Below are 18,751 nucleotides of genomic sequence, written 5' to 3'. Positions count from 1 at the left end.
GATTAGCTTCGTGGAACTTGCTAGCCTATAGCTCTGCAAGGTTCTCAATTCAAAACAATTTACTGAAAATAAGACAATGGTGTCGCTCGTAATATTTTGATAGAAAAATGTATTGGGAGTGCATATGTTCCCTGTTCGGGAAACCAGTTGCATCTCACTCTTTTGCCTTGCAATTCTGATGTTCTCGTTGGAGCAACATGAACAAGTAACATCTAGCCTATACTTGCCTCTACGTTGACCAAAACATAGTCTACATCTGAACTTAGAATGTGCAATGCATTATGCATATGCATCCACACGGTTGTTGGTGCACGACGCAAGTCAACCCTGCCTAGCTAGCATTGTTATTTTATCCAGTGTTTCCTAATTAGTCTACCTCCATATATAGTATACTTACATCATAATTAAACCATTAATTCTCCACCTCCAGCTCAGTACCGACAGGAAGAATAACCATCACCAACCAGCTACATGTTACAAGCTCTTCATCGTCGCTGACTATCACCCAGGTACATGTTACTATACCTCTTAATCATCCACTGAACATACATTCTTGTGTACTAGATACATGCATGTTGCTCGTACCTCTTCGTCACCACCCAGGTATACATGTTACTCAACAATCTTTTTGTGTACTAGATACATGCATGTTGCTCGTACCTCTTCGTCACCACCCAGGTATACATGTTACTCAACAATCTTTTATAGTACTCCCTCCGGTCATTTTTACTTCGCGTATTAGATTTGTGTTAAGTCAAACTTTGTAATGTTTGATCAAATTTATACTAAAAACTATCAACACCTACAATATCAAATAGATATATTATGAAACTACATTTCATAATGAACCTAACAGTATTGATTTGACATTGTGCATCTTGATACTTTCTTCTATAAAAGTTTGGTCACTTCGGACAAAACTTATATGCAGATTAAAAAGGACCGGAGGGAGTACATATACTAGCTAGATCCGACTGTTGGATCCAGTAATCATTGATTACCACCTGGTATTAAGAGTCAGACAAGCTTAACCGCCAAACTGCGTGGTATTAAGATGTGGGGTTTCACTAAAGATGGTCAACGGGGGAGACAGCACATGATGATCAGTTCTTATATAACGAGGACGAAAGGAGCAGGAGAAGCACAACAGAGCTAAACCCAGAGAGAAAGCAGAAGAGCACACATGGCGACAAGAATCAAAATGATCTTGTCTCTTGCCATCTGTGCCGTGCTCGCACTCGTGCACCTTCCGTTCACCACGGCTGGCGGCGGCGAGGGGGCGGCGCCATTCGACTACAAGAAGGCGCTCCACAGCAGCCTTCTCTACTTCGAGGCGCAGCGATCGGGCCGCCTGCCGCACAACCAGCGCGTCAAGTGGCGCGGCCACTCGGGCCTCGCCGACGGCCTGCAGCAGGGCGTGGACCTCGTGGGCGGGTACTACGACGCCGGCGACAACGTCAAGTTCGGCCTGCCGATGGCGTTCACGGTCACCATGCTGTCGTGGAGCGCCATGGAGTTCGCGGACGACATCGCTGCCGCCGGCGAGTGGCGACACGTGCTGGAGGCCATCAAGTGGGGCACCGACTACTTCGTCAAGGCGCACACCGAGCCGTACGTGCTCTGGGCCGAGGTCGGCGACGGCGACACCGACCACTACTGCTGGCAGCGGCCCGAGGACATGACCACGTCGCGGCAGGCCTACAAGGTCGACCGCGACAACCCCGGCTCCGACCTCGTCGGCGAGACCGCCGCCGCGCTGGCCGCGGCCTCCATGGTGTTCCGCCGCTCCAACCCCCACTACGCACAAGTTCTCCTCCACCACGCCGAGCAGGTGCGTAGACATATTGCAACGCCATTGTTGTCGCTCTGTTGTACATGCATGAAACATGCAGCTCTTGTTTACTAACGTGTAATGTTACGTCCAAATGCAGTTGTTCGAGTTCGGGGACAAATACAGGGGAAAGTACGACAGTAGCATCGGCGAGGCGTATAGCTACTACGCGTCGGTGAGCGGGTACGGCGACGAGATGCTTTGGGCGGCGCTGTGGCTGCACCGGGCGACGGGGAAGGCGAGCTACCTGGACTACGCCGTGGACATGGCCGACGAGTTCGGCGGCACCACCTGGGCCATCACGGAGTTCAGCTGGGACGTCAAGTACGCCGGCCTCCAGATCCTCGCCACCAAGGTGAGCATCAGCTGTACATGACTGCTCAACAAATTAACTAGTTATTCTCTAATTTTATATTGCACCATTGTTTCTTCGGGCCGGTGGTATGGCATGCACGATCGAAAATGTTTTCCTCACATATTTCTTCAGAAAACCAAATCCCTGGACAAAATGTGTTTTTTAACGTGTCGTGTCATTTTAGGTGCTGCTGGAAGGGAAGCACCCGGAGCACAAGGCGACGCTGGAGAAGTACAAGGCCAAGGCGGAGCACTACCTCTGCGCCTGCCTCAACAAGAACGGCGACGCCGGCAATGTCAACCGCACGGCCGGCGGCATGCTCTTCGTCCGGCAGTGGAACAACATGCAGTACGTGACCAACGCCGCCTTCCTCCTCACCGTCTACTCCCGCTACCTCACCTCCGCGGGCCAGGAGCCGCCGGTTCTGCAGTGCCCCGATGGGCCAGTACACGCCGACAAGCTGCGGTCCCTGGCGCGGGCGCAGACCGACTACGTCCTCGGCGCCAACCCTGCCGGCGTGAGCTACTTGGTCGGGTACGGCACGCGGTTCCCGCGGCGGATGCACCACCGTGGCGCGTCCATCGTGTCCCACCGCGGCGACGGCAGGTTCATCGGGTGCATGCAGGGGTACGGCAACTGGTTCCTTCGGAGGGGTGCGAACCCGAACGTTGTCGTCGGCGCCATCGTCGGCGGGCCGGACCACCTCGACCGGTTTAGGGACAGGCGCGACAACTACATGCAAACGGAGGCGTGCACGTACAACACCGCGCCCATGGTTGGCATCTTCGCACACTTGCACGGCGAAACGGCCATCACGAAGAAAAGCTGAACAGGAAGAAGAGTTCTAAGATTAGTGTGCAGTTTTGTAGAACTGATGTAGGTTAACTGTTGGAGTGTTTGTATTGGCAGAGAGGTAGAGAGTGCAGGGTAGTGGTGCCTGTGGTTTGCAAACAAGATGGATAGATTGCATGGCTGCAGGGCAGGCAAAAATGCTAAACGTACGGGCCTCTTACAGGAGTTTTACAGGCCCTTTCCTAATAATCTCTCCAGCCCCCCTGATTTTCACCCGGGTGGGGCCCGTCCCTCCCCCCTTAATCCAATCACAACTTGACAAATCAGTATCACCCCGTAAAACGCCCGTAACCTTCCGTCGATGTAGGGCAGGGTAGTTGGCATCTTCGCACACTTGCACGGCGAAACGGCCATCACGAAGAAAAGCTGAACAGGAAGAGTTCTAAGATTTTTTTTCTTTTCTTTTGCGAATATGAAGAGTTCTAAGATTAGTGTGCAGTTTTACAAAATTGATCTAGGATGTTTTTTTTGTTGGTTTAGTTTAACTGCTTAGATTGTTCATATTGGTAGGGAAAGTAGAGAGTGCAGAGTAGTGGTGCATGAGGTTTGCAAACAGGATGGATAGATTGCATGGCTGCATAGGCCAGCATTTGAAACTGCATGCACATATCAGTTTAGAAGAGAACATTCTCAAAGCATCTCCAACAACAGGCGCACAAAAGTTTCACGGTCTAAAATAGTTTTAGCACATCGCTGTAGCATTTTAGCGCACCCAGACCAACATTGCTTTACCAGATGCCCAAAAACACGCGCCAAAAAAAGACGCAGTGTAAATTGTGAAGCACACGCAATCCGACGCCTCAAATTTGCAGCATGCGATAACATTTTTCAGCGTGCGCTCAACCCTTTTTTGCGCGCACTATTTTACAGCTTTTGCTGGAGCTGTCCGGCGTCCAAAAAAACCTGAATTTTAGCACGCAGAGCAGTTTTTGGGCGCCTGTTGGAGATGCTCTCATGGAGCAAAATTCTTCGTCGCTGGCTATTGAGAAACAGTATAACGGGGCTACCTAGGAGCCTCCACAGCGATTTCATTGTCTCAGCCGTCGGATCATCTAATATACGATGCAGATCAAATTCGGGCGTCCCTGCTCGCGTCACGTGCCGTCTCGTGGGCCGCTGCTCCGCGGAACAACCTCCTCTTCCTCTCAGTAATCGAGCCGTCAAGGCCCACTTATTCCCACTCCGACGATAACAGCCCAGGTTGCCAGGTTTCACCGCTATCGCCCCCGATCGTTCCTCTGTTCCTCCGCGCAGCCGTCCTTCCTCCTCTCGATGCGCCGGCCTTCGTCTTTCCTGGATGCGCCGGCGATCCGCAGGTTCGCCTAGGAGGCTAGGACTCGAGAGAGAAGAGAGGTCGGGCCCTCGACTTACACATCCACTCCGGCCGCCCCGAAGCTTCCACGCCACTTCCTCTTTCGGTCGCTTCTCTGCGCTGGGATAAGAAGAGATGAAGATGCGATGAGGAGCACCCGATAGAATGGGATGGCAAGTAAAACAGGGACGTGCTTCAGCGGCCAACATCTCCTCGCTGGTGTTCTTGCGTGGCTTGACGGCACTAGCTCCCTTTCAAGCACAGGTTCAAACCCTCTCCAATGTTTTGAAGTACTATCCATCACAACATTGTTCTTTTGAAAATGTATTACCATTTGTACTACCAATATGGCAATCCCTGGTGTTTAGTGCTCCAGCAAGAATTAGTGTGTACTCCTGTCTCCTGTCCATGGGAAAGAACGGTGTATCTTTCTGTTAGCAACAGAAGAATATATCATATGGCCAAATGCTACCAAAAACAAAAATATCCTGAGCTAGAGAACGGGGTCAGATCAAAGTAATGAAATAGTACATGAGTAACTAAAGAAAAATGATACCATTTAAGGCACAGGTTGACAATCTATAGCTATTAGAATCCAAGTACATGAGTAACTGAAGAAGAATGTCCAAAGGTAAAGAATGAGTGAGAAGGACTATCAGTGGAAGTGTTACTTGGACGAATTATGTAGCAATTACGCAGCATTATCACCATGCCCGATAGTAGTTTTTTGTTTTCGGTTAGACAACGAATGATGGACAAAAAGATTGCTCTACTATCAGGTAAGTTACAGATTCAAACCTATTGATTTTAATAACCGGGCGCTCTGCACGGTGAGCCACGTGTATTTTGTGTTATCCTTTTGAATTTAGAAACTATTGTGTTCTGATGATTTTTGGTTCCGGGGTTACAACGAGGATGAGGGATTGTATCTTGCCAAATTTATTTTTATTACTGTATGCTGCGAGATTCTAATGTACTTCTCTTCCTAGAAAGGAGATACATGTTCCAAAAATGATAATACAAGTAAATAATGAGCTACCTCTCTTCTGCAGATTCTGAAAGAGTTTTTCTGAGAACATTGATTTGAGAGATTCCACAGCTCGGAGTGGTGATTAAGAATCAAGAGTAGTGTGGCCGTTATTGTCTGATGGCTCAGTGTGACTGTCTTTGTCTGAGATATCATCTTGAACCTTGAGTGAAGCACACAAGACTGTAGAAACCGATTCATATGTCACAGGCAACGTAGAATCACAGACGAAAAGGCGGAATGCCGTCATGGGGTAATTTTATTCTATGTCTTTTTGACACTTACTTTTACCAAGCATGTTTGTTTAAGCATGAATATATGTCGGTTTTGTGACGCTTACCAGAGATCTACGATGCAGTCACGGGGCTAGATCTTGATTATTTCTACTTCTATCGCTTTCTTCCTCACAAATCCATAGGTCCTGATTATTTCTCTCAATGGCTGGAAACTGCATGTATGTTGATCTGATGTCGCTGAAAGATGTAAAAAAAAAACACTTACATTATAGTCTATTTTTGTCTGGCAAACTGATCGACTTTGATTAAATTATCACTTTATTTCGTGATTTGCTTGCCTACGTGCAAATGCATACAATGTGAATGTAAGAGCACAAGCTCGAGGTGATAATGTTCTCTTTTTTTGGTTTGCCGGTTGGAACGCAAGGTTGAGATATTGATTTCTCCTCTGCTATAACACCTATTTGATATTGTTCATGGCTTATAATGCATGCTTAGACATACATACATTTATTTATTTTGGCCCTTGTTCATGTCGAGAAAATATGCTTTGCCGCAAAAAAAAGAGAAAATATGGTGCATTTTTTGTGAAAAGAGAAAATATGGTAGCTGATAAGTAGTGCCTCCTCTTTTGCCCTTTTAATGTGCAATTATGAAGACAAAATTGAAATATACAATTGTGGCGCTGATAAGCATAGCAACCTTCCAATTCAACCATCAAGTATTCTGAAACTTCATTTATTATATATACTTTTAGAAATGAACGGGCGCGGCAAGGCGCGCTATCATGGTCTAGTTTTTCTTTGTACAACGAGTAGGGACATGAAGGTCCCAAAGCTAGCATTTATAGCAGAATTTTTTTGCTGGTGCATTTATAGCAAAATTATAACACTCCATAAGGGACCCTTTAAGAAAAAGCTCGCAAACATGTCCTTACTTTTTGCCAAAGGACCTCAAAGGTAGCAACAAGAAATCAATAGGGTCATGCTGTTGCATTCGTGCTCGAGCAAATTCATCCAAAGTTTAAATGATAAAGAGAGGCGGACAATATATTTGAACACTTCCCTTCATGTCTAAGCTTTTTAGTCGTTAGACGTGGATTTATGTAGGTTGCATAATTTTTTATTTTTGATACGTGCCAGTAGGGTCTTCAACACAAGACCTTTTTTTGCACATTTTTTTAAAAGGAGGATCACCCCCGGTCTCAACATCAGAGCGATGCATGCAGCCCCTTTTTCCTGCACATGGTTCTAAAATATAATCAATTACTTTCTGGATAAATTGACTCCCACCTTTTTGTATTAAGGTTTTGTATCTTCCAATAGTAACTCATACACACAGTTGTCTTCATGGAAGCAGGGATCTTGGGACAACTTTTTGCATGGGTATTAGCTAATATACCATGTGCTTTTATAGACCAATCTTGCTAGCGTAGAATTGATCATTTTTTGTCATATTTAATGCAAGTTGGTAAAAAAAGACCTATTATGATCATATATGGTTTTGCTCTTGTTTAAAATAAGTTCGGGGTCCTTTTGTGTTTTTGTTAGTGGTGCTACTGACAGTAAGTATCCACCACACCCGATTACTTACATCATTTAAGTTTGCTTGTATTATTTCAAGTAATCTGACTGAAGGTTGAGCTATGTCTACTGTTGGAGAAGAGAAGAACGGATGTGCTGAGGTCTAATCTGTTTTGAAATACAAAGATGTTCATCAGTTTGAGCCATTATAATTTTAACCTTTGTAACATGTAATAATCAAATGGAATGTGTCGTCGATACGTACCTGCTTCCATCATATTTACCACTGACTCTATGGAGGATACTATTTTGTAGCTGGTCCACTGATTTATTTCATGATAAACCCAACCAGAGGTTTGGCTGGTGGTTTTGGTGAAACTAAAAACTGTTAGCATGTATAAAAGATCACTAGATCTGGATAATCTCTTTGCGGAGAATTTTTTTGAACCGAAACCGTAGAACAATTGTTCTATGGTATATTTTCATTGTATAACGAATGTACAAATACAAAGCTAAAAAAAGAAATAGTTTGAATCAACCAATGCCTGTTCTAGGGATCAACATAATTAAATTAGAGATTCTGTTCTATCCAGGAACGGATCTTATCAGCCTTGGTTTCTTTAGCTCTTATTTCAGTAGCTTGGAGCCCCTCTTTCAGATAATGCTTCCATGTGTCCACTGTTGGTGTTGCCATTCTGAAGATCTTATCATTCCTACTCATCCATATGCCCCAGCACCCCATTATTATGACATCCATAGCAATTGCCGAAGGGAGTTTGGTCAAGGTCAGATGAACTTCATCATATACTGAAATGCCTCTTTGTTTACTAGGAATGATAGAATACCAGCACATCAAGGCAAATTGGCAATCCCAAAAGAGGTGAGTTACAGTTTCCTCAGTGGCATCTGAACATAGTGTGCAGTTGTAATCCTCCAGATACATACTTTTCCTTTGAATTAAGTTCCTAGTGCTTACTCTGTCACTGAATAACAACCAAAAGAAGATCTTATGCCTGAGTCTGCATGCAGTTTTCCAAAGGAGTCTGAAGATATTGTGTGTTGTGCTTTCCCCTTTAATGGCCTTGTACATTTTCATGGATGAATACTTAGGGGCTGACCATGTATACAACTATGACTGTATTAGTTTGGCCAAAGCTAATAAAAAATTAAAAAAATCTACCTACAATTAAGTCCACTTCAGAAGTAAAATAAACCCTGAACCTACTACTATTGTTTCAGGTATGTTGTAGTACTCTCATGTTCTCATTGTTTACCTTCTGGTTAATGTAATACATATATCATTCGTGTCGTTCCTTTTTGTTGCTTCTGGAGGTATTGTACGTGTACTGTTGAGAAAAGGATGATTCGGATGATTCTTTAAAGAAATTGCTTTCTCGTCATCCAGAGCACATTTAGTGGAATTGTTTCTTTTGTATATGTCAAAGTACTCTTCTGTATATTTATGTAGGTTGATGGATTAGAGAGATCTGATGGAGACGGTTAAGAAAGATAACTAGCGAGAACTAAGTGCAAAGGTACACTATGGAATATTTGTGGTGGCTATATTTCTTATATTGACACCCATCATTGCCCGGCTACGTGTTGTTCTCTTTTGTTGATGATGTCTTGTTGCTATTGATCTTTCATACTGGGCCATTAAATTTTATAGTACCTCCTATTTGACAACCAGATTACCAACTAGAGAAATGCTATATATCATAACAAGTTAACCTTGATAGCTGGATATTAAACCAAACTGTAGTTCCGTTGAACTGACATAGTACCCTATAAACAAAATACAACAGGTGTTGGAATTGACAACCATAGCCTTAATTATATCTAAAGTACAATAGTGTGCTTTTTATTTTCTTAAGTCTGTCCATTTTGAAATAATTACTTTCACATGCAAAAATTATTAATTTGTTTATCGCCTTACCTTTGTAACGCCCCGGACACACCGTCGGTGGTTGTTACTTCTGGCGGGATCTAGACTAGCCCCACAGATCAATACTAGTCTTTCCTTCGCACTCTGTGCTCACTCGTGCGCACCCGGGACCAACTTCCCGGTCGGTCACCCATCCTGAAATTACTTCAAGATGAGCACGCTTAACTTGAGAGTTCTTTCTGAATGGGCTCCCAGAAAAGAAAGGAATTCCATATTAATATGAGTAGTCTATTATCCCTATTAAGCCAGGATATTACAATCTTCTCCAACATGTTCGTTCCTTTATGTTGCAACTGCACCAGAATGTGAAACAATTAGGGTGTATTTACTTCTAAGGTTTTATTTAATAATTTCCTTATTCCTGGGTAATTGTGGCACATATTTTTCTAGAAGAGACAGTGCTATCTGATGTTGCTATTTCTGTTAGTAGTTGCCTGTGTAATTGACTGTTTAGTCTCTACTATGTCTAGACATTAAGTTTGTGCAGATTATATCATTAGGTATAACTTTCACTTAGAAACAAGCTCTGAACTGAGACATGTCCATTTGCCTGCAGCTCCAAGATCCCTAGCAGACAGGTTAGAACAAATAAGATTGACCTTCTTCCGGAGTAAAGAAAAAGAATCGAGCTAAGTTGAGACGATGTTGATAGCTGAAATTATTCATGTCTCCAAGATTACGAGGAATTTAAAAATCACCAAGATAAACAGGAAGGCGAATATGTGGCGCATGAGATTGAGAGGTTTAGTTCTATTAATAGGCCTGATGGTATTCGTATTAATAGTGTTCCGCCATGTGTAGTTTATGTACCAACGTTTGTTTTAGTTAATTAATATATGGGTGGGGTTTAAAGAAAAGATCATGTCAAGTACCTCAGATATACCAAATGTTAGTGTAGCTACACGTGTTCTTTAGACCTACTAGTTAATGCGTACGTGCAGTGCACGTTAATTTGGAAGTATATTAAGTGCATGCGGATATTAAGTAGGATATTATTTGCATGTTATTATGTGATTAGCACTATTTTTGGCATGAAATTAACTGCATGCTAAATGTGTTGAGCGCTCGACATTGAAGCAGTCTAGGTCGTTGGATTGACATGATTTGATGGCCAAGATTATTTGGATCTGCCCCTTTGGGTCTTTTTATATTGGTATAGATATAGATGTGATACATGTCTGTAGTGTGATCTGTTAAGATATTGCAATTGTGGGTTGCCGTATTCTAACTAGGAAGCTTGTGTGAGGAAGCTTCGTGCTTCTTGTATGTGAGCTTTCCAACAGTATTATCTCGTATGTATATTCAAGTGTTGCACTAAGTATTTATGCTCTCTTTGCAGTTTTCCAATTGCCAATAACTTTATGATGGGTATTGTCAATGAAATGCTATATTCTGATCAATCAACTTGAATCACTACTTTTTAGTGCAATTAAAATATCTTTCTGTACATGTTAATTCTCACATATGTTTGTAATATTAGTCGAGATGTGCAGTGTGAACAATTACTTGTTCATCCCCAAGTCCAAACTGATGAAGAGAGGCACGTGTCTCCGACTCGTACAAGCTTTGCTCCGAAGAGCTTGGAGGTTGGCCCATCGCAATGCAGGCCTGGCGATGTCCTTTGTGGCGCGGACCTCAGCCGCGATCTTGGTTCGATGGTGTGGCAACAATGACCTCTACCGAGATGATTGGTCGGCGGTCGGCCTATGGCTGGGACGGAGTGAGAAGGTGCTCGGGGCGGTAGGTTTTTTGGGCGTTGCTAGTCGGCTTGAAATAGCCTGAGCAAGCGAATCGCTGGGTTGATGTGGGTGGCCGAAGTAGGTTTCTTGTTTTGCTGCATTGGTGTGAATGCCGGGTAGGCGGATGTCCGGCATGAATGAGGGTGGAAAGCCGCCCCGCTCGGTCCCATCTAGTCTAACTGGTATGAATGTGACGTAGAGAGCGATAGGATGCAATAAGAGTGGCAGTAGAGAGGTTTTTGGGTGGATCCGCGTTGTTGGACGCCCGTATACCTCTTTTTTGTTGGGGTTCGGTTCTGCGGGATTTTGAACGTTTGAATACTTTCGGATAATTTGATGACTGCTATTAGATTGACAAAAAAATATTGGACCCCTATTGCAGATATTTGTGGGCGATTTGATGATCGCGTTGGAGTTGACATGACCCGGGATCCGATATGGTCGGCGGGCCATTCCGTTGCGTTCCTGGCGGCTAAATTTAGTGTTCTGACCCTTTTTTGAAATTTGATAGAGATCTGACCTTGCCTTGCAAATTTTTTGGGATGTGACCCTTTTCTTACCGCCAGGGTCCATGGCGGTAGGGTATAACAGCCTACCGCCAAGATCCCTAGCGGTAGGGTTGCACACCCTACCAATTTTTTTCCTAAGTATGAAACAGTGCATGCTTGCACTTACTGCCGGGCACCTTGGCCGTAGGGTTGTACAGGGGGGAATATTCAGTACTCCCATCCTTGGGGTGCTCCCCATGCTCCAACTTCAAATAAATCAATTTTAAATGTTTCAAAAAATTCTGGAAAAATATATGCATGTTTACAAGGAATGTGACTACAACTCTTCAAATTTTCAGGTCCAAACTCTGAATGCACATTGAGAAACAAAAATGTGAAATCTAGCATGAATATTGTCGTAAAAAGACAAAAGCAACATTTGATACTATTCATATCTGAATTTTTCTTTTTTGTTTCTCAATGTACATTTCGAGTTTGGACCTGAAATTTTTAGGGGGTGTAGTCACATTCATTTTTAACATTCACAATTTTTTTCAGAATTTTTGAGACATTTAAAAATTGATGTTTTAGATTTGGAGTATAGGGAGCACCCAAGGATGGGAGCACCTGATATTTCCCCGGTTGTACAGGCTACCGCCAGCCTGTTTGGCGGTAGGGGTATTCCTACCGCCAAGGTCCCTGGCGGTAGGCTGTTACACACTACCGCCATGGACCCTGGCGGTAGCAAAAGGGTCAGAACCCGAAAGTTTTATAAACTGAGGTCAGATCTCGATTAACTTTTAGAAAAGAGTTAAAACATGAAATTTTGCCTTCCTGGCGGCTGAGCAACCGGTGGGAAACGGATTCGGATTGGCCGTGTGGTAGCCTGAAATATAGGAAAACGTTTCCAACCGGCAGGCCGGCCGATCTTTTCGCCGGCTCGTGCGCCATGCTGGCTCACGCGCTATGAAACAACCACCCCACGCAAGACGCGTGTACATGATGGGTCCCGCACGACTATTCCTCATCTTCTTCCACCTCCAGCCATCGCAGCTCTGCTCCTCCATGGCCTCCCTCACGCTGCTCGCAACCTTCAAAAGCTCTCACCGGCGGCGAAGTTCTCGCATGCGACGGCGCCCAACGTCGCCTCTCTTTCATGGCCAGCAAGCCCTCTCCCATCCCTCCTCCTCAATTCGCATCCCCGCTAGCTCCCTGCGGCCATGGCCGTATGCAAGCTCATGGATCTCAGCGATGGCCTCCCGCCAACTATAGCATCGAGTCCCGTCATCGAAGCTACGGGAACCGTCTATCAGGGCGCTGCAGCCGGAGCTGCAAGCCTGTAACCACGGGCACACACTGGACGACGAGGGTGAGGCGGTGCTGCTCCTAGCGAAAACTAGCGTCGCAGTTGCTACATGCTTCAACCGGCATAGATTTTGCTACAACAGGCATAACATCTTGCTACAATCGGTGTCACGTTTTGCTACAACACACAGCCCCCGTCGCGGGTTTGCTACAACTAGCATCACTTTTTGCTACAACCGGCATAAAGTTTTGCTACATCCATCACGGTTGAGCTACGGCCCGCGACGGCGACGACGACTTTTTGCTGCAACCATCATAGGTTTTTGCTATGTCTGGCAACGGCTTTTGTTACATCCGTTCATTTTAGATGCAAATGTTGCTACCTGCAATGGCGAGCTACAACCAGCGACGCTGGCGACGTTTTTTTTGCTGCAACCGTGTCTCCATTTTGCTACGACCAACAACGAAAAATGCTACAACGGGCAATTCTATTTGCTGGAACCAGTCAATCGCCGGCGAGGCGGAGCTGCATCCATGGCGTGCGCGGGCGGTGAGGGCAGGATCCATCCACGGTGAGCGCGGGCGGCGAAGCTGCATCCATGGCGATTGCGGGCGGCGGAGCTGCATCCATGGCGAGCGCGGATTTCCGACGAGCACGGGCGGCGCAGCTGCATCCATGGCCACCGTGAATCTCCGGCAAGCGCGAGGGGCCGACGAGCGCAGGATCTCCGAGGAGTGCGGACGGCCGGCGAGCGTGGATCTACGGCAGGGGCGACAAGAAAGCAGGCACTGGGGGAGAGAAAGAAGACAGCCATGAGGAAGGAGATTGGAATGGTTTAATCGTGCGGTTTAAAGACGCCTGCATCGCCCGGCTGCTAGGCGTCCGGCCCAAACTTTCGGCCTGCGCGCCGGCGCCCAGTACTGGCCTGGAATATAGTGTCCTGCCCGTCTCATCCCGTGGAGACAGGCAGCCGCGTGCCGAACCGACCGACCGACCCTTGTCTTCCCGTCTTCTACTCCCCCTCTCTCCCCGAATCGAAAATCCCCCACCTCGTCGCCGAACCGATACCGCGACATAGGCGATCTCGCGATCCTGTGGTCGGCCGAGCCAACCAAACCCTAAGAAGCACGCCCAATGCCGACCACGCAGGACGACGTGGGAGAGATTTCGGGATCTAGGTCGAGGGCAGGGCGGCGGAAGTGGCGGCGGTCGCGGCGCACCCCGGTGCCCGACTGTTCTTGGAGGCCCAACCGAAAGCCGCGCCGTCATCGCAGCGAGGCACGAGGAAAGCCTCCCCGGAGCCGTCGGCCGCAGCATCGCAGCAGCGAGGCAAGAGCGAAGTCCCCCTGGAGCCCTCCGAGGGATCCAAGGGGCGGAAGAGAACCGCCAAGAAGCGGAAGGGAACTGGCAAGAAGAAAGCCGCTACGAGCACGGGCGAGCAGGCGGCCCCAGCTTCACCAGGCGCATCGCATGCCTCCTCCTCCTCTGCGGTCAGCTCTCCACTGCGTTGGCCTCATCCCCCCGCCTACATCCGAAACCCAGAGAATGCCCATGACCCTGCGATGAAGGATGCCCTTGAAGCTTACGACGAGCTCCAATGCAAGTACCGTGCAAAAAGAAGTAAGTTTGGGAGATGCATACACTCTGCTTTCATTCTACTATCTGATTAGTGATTGCTAGGATAGCTATGCACCTCTAACAAAAAACAGTAGTCAATAATGAATGAAACGTCTATTTTGCTCAAGATGATATGTATTTGAACACAGTAGACTGATTCACCATTTTTTGCATGTTAATGTGCAGAGCGCCAACAACAGATCGTAACGCTTGATATGTCTATTCGTGGTTCGTGTATGGTGAATGCAAACTTGCAGAGTGTTTGTGAGTCTGCAACAAAAACAATCCTCCAAGCGGCTAAAGTTATTTTTAGTTTTTCGTCCTATGTCGGTATGTAACACATTGCCTTTATTTAGTGTCTCTGTATAGTTTTGAGTTTTCTCTTATGTATTGTTGCATCCTACAAAGCATGAACACGGCAGAAGAAGTTGCCGAATCCCCGTTATGATACGGCCGGACACGGGGACACCCTCGGACACGCAGGGATACACGTATCCCGCCATATTTTACGAATTAAAAAAAAAGGAAGGACATGGCTGCGACACGTGGGGGACTCGCAAAGAATAAAATTAGATGACTAATGGAAGATTAATCCACCAGTCGGAGCAGCACCCTCGTCTGACTTGAGGCAATGCTGCTGCTGCCTGTGCCCTCGCCACTGCGCCATTGCTGCTGCTGCGCCCCCGCCGCCGTTGCTGCTTCTGCATCCCCCGCTGCAGCGCTGGCCGCTGCTGCTGTTGCTGCTGCAGCGGCAAGTGGAGCAGGCTGGGAGGAGGGTGGTGACGAGAGCTGCTGCGGGGGAGTTGAGAGATCCATCGCTGGGAGGAGAGGCGATGGCAAGAGAGTGGCGGGTTGGTCAAGTGTTAGGGCAGAGAGAGAGATAGGGCTTGAGTTTTGACGGTGCACATTAATCTGTAGCATCCAGTGGCTCTTGACAATGGGAGAGGAAATGGCACTAGCTGCTCAGAGAGTTACTGCTGAAACCGAAATATCCTCTGTGGGCTTATGTTCAGAGAGTTAATGCTAAATGGGGCGATCTCTTTCTCGTTATTTTTTTGTCTTTAACTCTATATTACATGGCATATTTTTATTTATTTTCATATATACTTGCCGTGCCCCCGATAGGCTGTTGTTGGAAAATGCCGTATGGTCCTGTGTCCCCGTATGCGTGTCGCCGTATCCGTGCTTTTTAGGTTGCATCTATAGTTTTTGTTTTTCTTTTATCTATTGTTGCATCTACAGATGGTAAACTCATGGCACGATCATCTGCTCAATATACGGCCCTAACCCAGTGGTCAGGTACAGATGAGTATCTACCTGATGCTGAGGTATGTTTTCAAATGAATACCTTTGTTCTTCTATGTATGCTAAATAACACTTGTCATAATATATATTTTTTTATCTGTCTTTAGATTATTGCTCATTTGTTGGATGAAGATGAGACAACTGTACCTGCAATCTTGTTTCGCTATGACAAGCACACCAATATTGCCTTGTTGAAGGTTAATTTAGACTTGTGTGCTAAGATTCCTAGGTTTAGTAGTGACATAAACTACGGTCAGGAGATACTTGTGCTCGGTAGAGATGAATGTTTAAACCTGACAATTGCTCAAGGATGTGTTAATTTCATGGGCCCAACTACATACGAACGTCATCATTATCTATTCACTGGTTGTGAGGTATAATATCTTCATCGTGATTATCTTATAAATACTAATTATTAACTTATGTTGCTCATAGTTCTGATGTTGGCAATTTAAATACCTTAGCCTAGCATTGGAGGAATGGTTATTGATTTTGATGGACATGTTTTGGGGATGGCTAATTTTCCCGGGACAGCATATATTCCTTCCTCTATTGTATTAAAGTGCTTGGATATGTGGAAAAAAATTCAGTAAGTTTTTCTTCTGTTGGTATCATTGTAGGCGGCTGCTAGGCGTCAGCCGGCTGACCTTCCGAAAAGATCAACCGCCTGGCCAGCCGTTGATTTACGTAAATAGAATTTGATTTGGGCCGCTTGATTCCCTGGTAGGATCACACTATCATTTCCATCCACCGTGCCCCCATGTCTCTTTGCAGCATTTCCAGCCACCAACACAACATCACTACTGTCCCAACACCACGGGCGTAATTCCTTAAGGAACTGGTGATGCTCCATTGCTCTGCTCGTGATGCCCCGACAGCTCAGGCGATGCTCCTCCATAGCGTCAGCGGTGCTTCGGCAATGCTTTGATGACCTGGCAATGCTCCAGTGCAGCACGGATGATGCTCTGGCAATGCTCAGTCGGCCGACGAAGCTCCAGCAGAGCACCGATGATGTTTTGGCGGCCTGGCAATACTTTGACGACCCGAGAAGCTCCAGTACAGCACCGATGATGTTTCGTCGGCCTGACGATGCTCCGTCACAGCACCGGCGATGCGCCGGCAATGCTCCGATGGCCTGCGAAGCTCCACCGGAGCACCGATGGCCTGCGAAGCTCCACCGGAGCACAGATGATGTTTCGGGCCTGGCGTTGCTCCGACGACCCAAGAAGCTCCACTGTAGCACCGATGATGTTTCGACGGCCTGACGATGCTCCGGCAATGCTCCGACAACCCGATAAGCTCCACCGCAGCACCGATGATGTTTCAGCGGCTCGACGATGCTCTATCGCGGCACCGGCAATGCTCTGACAACCCGAGAAGCTCCACGGCAGCACCGATGATGTTTCAGCGGCTCAACGATGCTCCATCGCAGCACCGGCAATGCTCTGACAACCCGAGAAGCTCCACTGCAGCACCGATGATGTTTCGGCGGCTCGACGATGCTCCGTCGCAGCACCTGAGATGCTCCGGCGATGCTCTGACAACCTGAGAAGCTCCACTGCAGCACTGATAATGTTTTGGCGGCCCGACGATGCTCCGTCGCAGCACCGGAGATGCTCCGGCGATGCTCTGACAACCCGAGAAGCTCCACTGCAGCACTGACAATATTTTGGCGGCCCGACGATGCTCCGTCGCAGCACCGGAGATGCTCCGGCGATGCTCTGACAACCCGAGAAGCTCCACTGCAGCACTGTTGGCGGCCCGATGATGCTCCGATGACCTATCGAAAGCTCCATCGCAGCACTGGTAATGCTCCATTTGCTGCACCGCTGATGCTCTGACGGCTAGGCGATGCTTCAAGTCTCTGCCCCAGCCGCTCACCACTCAGTGTCATAGCAACCAGCAATAATCTAGCCCACTGTGTGTCCCCTTCGCAGCACCATTCGCAACGTCCGCGGCCGGTTCACAACAGCCACTCCACGGCCCCTTGCAGGATGGTCGATGCCCGTCGCAACGGGCGCCCGACGCAGCCCTGGCTAGCAGCAGTCACTTAAGACCGCCCTTGATTTTTCTCAGCAATTGTATAGAAGCGGCTTGTTGAAAACTATGTTATAATAATCCATCAGTAGAATCTTCATCTTCACATTGCTGAGGCTCTGCAAGGAGAAAACGTTATGAACTATGCAACAGCAGCGGTAGAACAACTAGATAAAAAACCACAGTATCTCTAAATTGGCCACTACTTGATGAAACAACATTGCTAAAATGTCACTACCTCTACATTATGCATGTTATGCTACGAATAAAACAAAAAAAACACAACACCCCGGATATGAACCCCCACTGCATGCATGTCATCCATTGGCCACTGTCCATTGACAGCTAAACATGCAACTGCTGCTAAGAGAAAACACATTGTCTAGCAGCAAACATACAATAGAAGTAAGCCTGCTGGTGAAACAAAGGTACTAATGAATCATTATCACATTATTTAGCACACCATGCCTGTAATCTGAAGCCTCATTTTTGCCAAAAGGAGTCCTAGAAAATGAACAAAAACCACTAGGGTCTGTTCTGCAATGAAACACCGTTCCCCAAGTTGCATAGAATCAGACCCATGACTAGAAAAAAGAAAAGAAAAGAAGTTGCATAGAATCAGACCCATGACTAGAAAAAAGAAAACAAAATGCACATCCCAATCTGAAGAACGAACATTCCTGCTGATGCGTACAATTGCTGCTCTGAAAATGAACAAAAAAACCACTAGTTTGTGCTGCAATGAAGTACCACTCCTAGTCTGGAGAACAACATTCTTGTTGCTGTTCTGAACATTAACTAAGAAACACTAGTATGTGCCGCAAATGAAGCACCAATCCCAGTCTGGAGAACAACTATTCTTGTTGCTGCTCTGAAAATGAACAAAGAAACACTAATCTGTGTTGAATTGAAGCACCTCCCTCAGTCTGGAGAACATTCTTGTTGTTGCTCTGAAAATGAACACTACATTCCTGCAGCTGTGAAACCCCATATCACACCCCCTGCCGCGGTGGATTGCTGCGCTGGCTGTGGATTCCTTATCTGAAACGAATCAAATCAACCACACACGCATGATCTATGCAGCACCCCCCTCCGGCCTAATCGGCCCTGATCTAAATGGTCCTGGCGAGCTCCTCCGCCCTAGAATCGCCGCGCCGTCAGGTCCCCCTCCGCCCCAA

General features: G+C 46.7%; 1 protein-coding gene across 1 annotated transcript; it reads left to right on the top strand.

Annotated features, from left to right (window-relative positions):
* Positions 1-1,190: 1,190 nt before the first annotated feature.
* LOC109735488 (endoglucanase 21-like) lies at positions 1,191-4,834 on the top strand. Its single transcript, XM_045231918.2, has 3 exons — positions 1,191-1,831; positions 1,932-2,186; positions 2,371-4,834. Exons 1-3 carry the CDS (start codon positions 1,202-1,204, stop codon positions 3,013-3,015), a joined length of 1,530 nt encoding a protein of 509 aa, XP_045087853.2. The 5' UTR covers positions 1,191-1,201; the 3' UTR covers positions 3,016-4,834.
* Positions 4,835-18,751: the final 13,917 nt, after the last annotated feature.

This window comes from Aegilops tauschii, chromosome 7, assembly GCF_002575655.3.
Source record: "Aegilops tauschii subsp. strangulata cultivar AL8/78 chromosome 7, Aet v6.0, whole genome shotgun sequence".
Classification (NCBI taxonomy): domain Eukaryota; kingdom Viridiplantae; phylum Streptophyta; class Magnoliopsida; order Poales; family Poaceae; genus Aegilops; species Aegilops tauschii.
Note: the sequence above shows the minus strand (reverse complement) of the source record. Positions and strands in the feature narration are given on the sequence as shown.

Excerpts from the sequence above, each read along its gene's own strand:
- LOC109735488 (XM_045231918.2), top strand. The coding sequence starts at position 1,202 with ATGATCTTGTCTCTTGCCATCTGTGCCGTGCTCGCACTCGTGCACCTT. Across the intron at positions 1,832-1,931 it reads TCCTCCACCACGCCGAGCAG|TTGTTCGAGTTCGGGGACAA; the intron begins GTGCGTAGACAT and ends GTCCAAATGCAG. Across the intron at positions 2,187-2,370 it reads TCCAGATCCTCGCCACCAAG|GTGCTGCTGGAAGGGAAGCA; the intron begins GTGAGCATCAGC and ends GTGTCATTTTAG.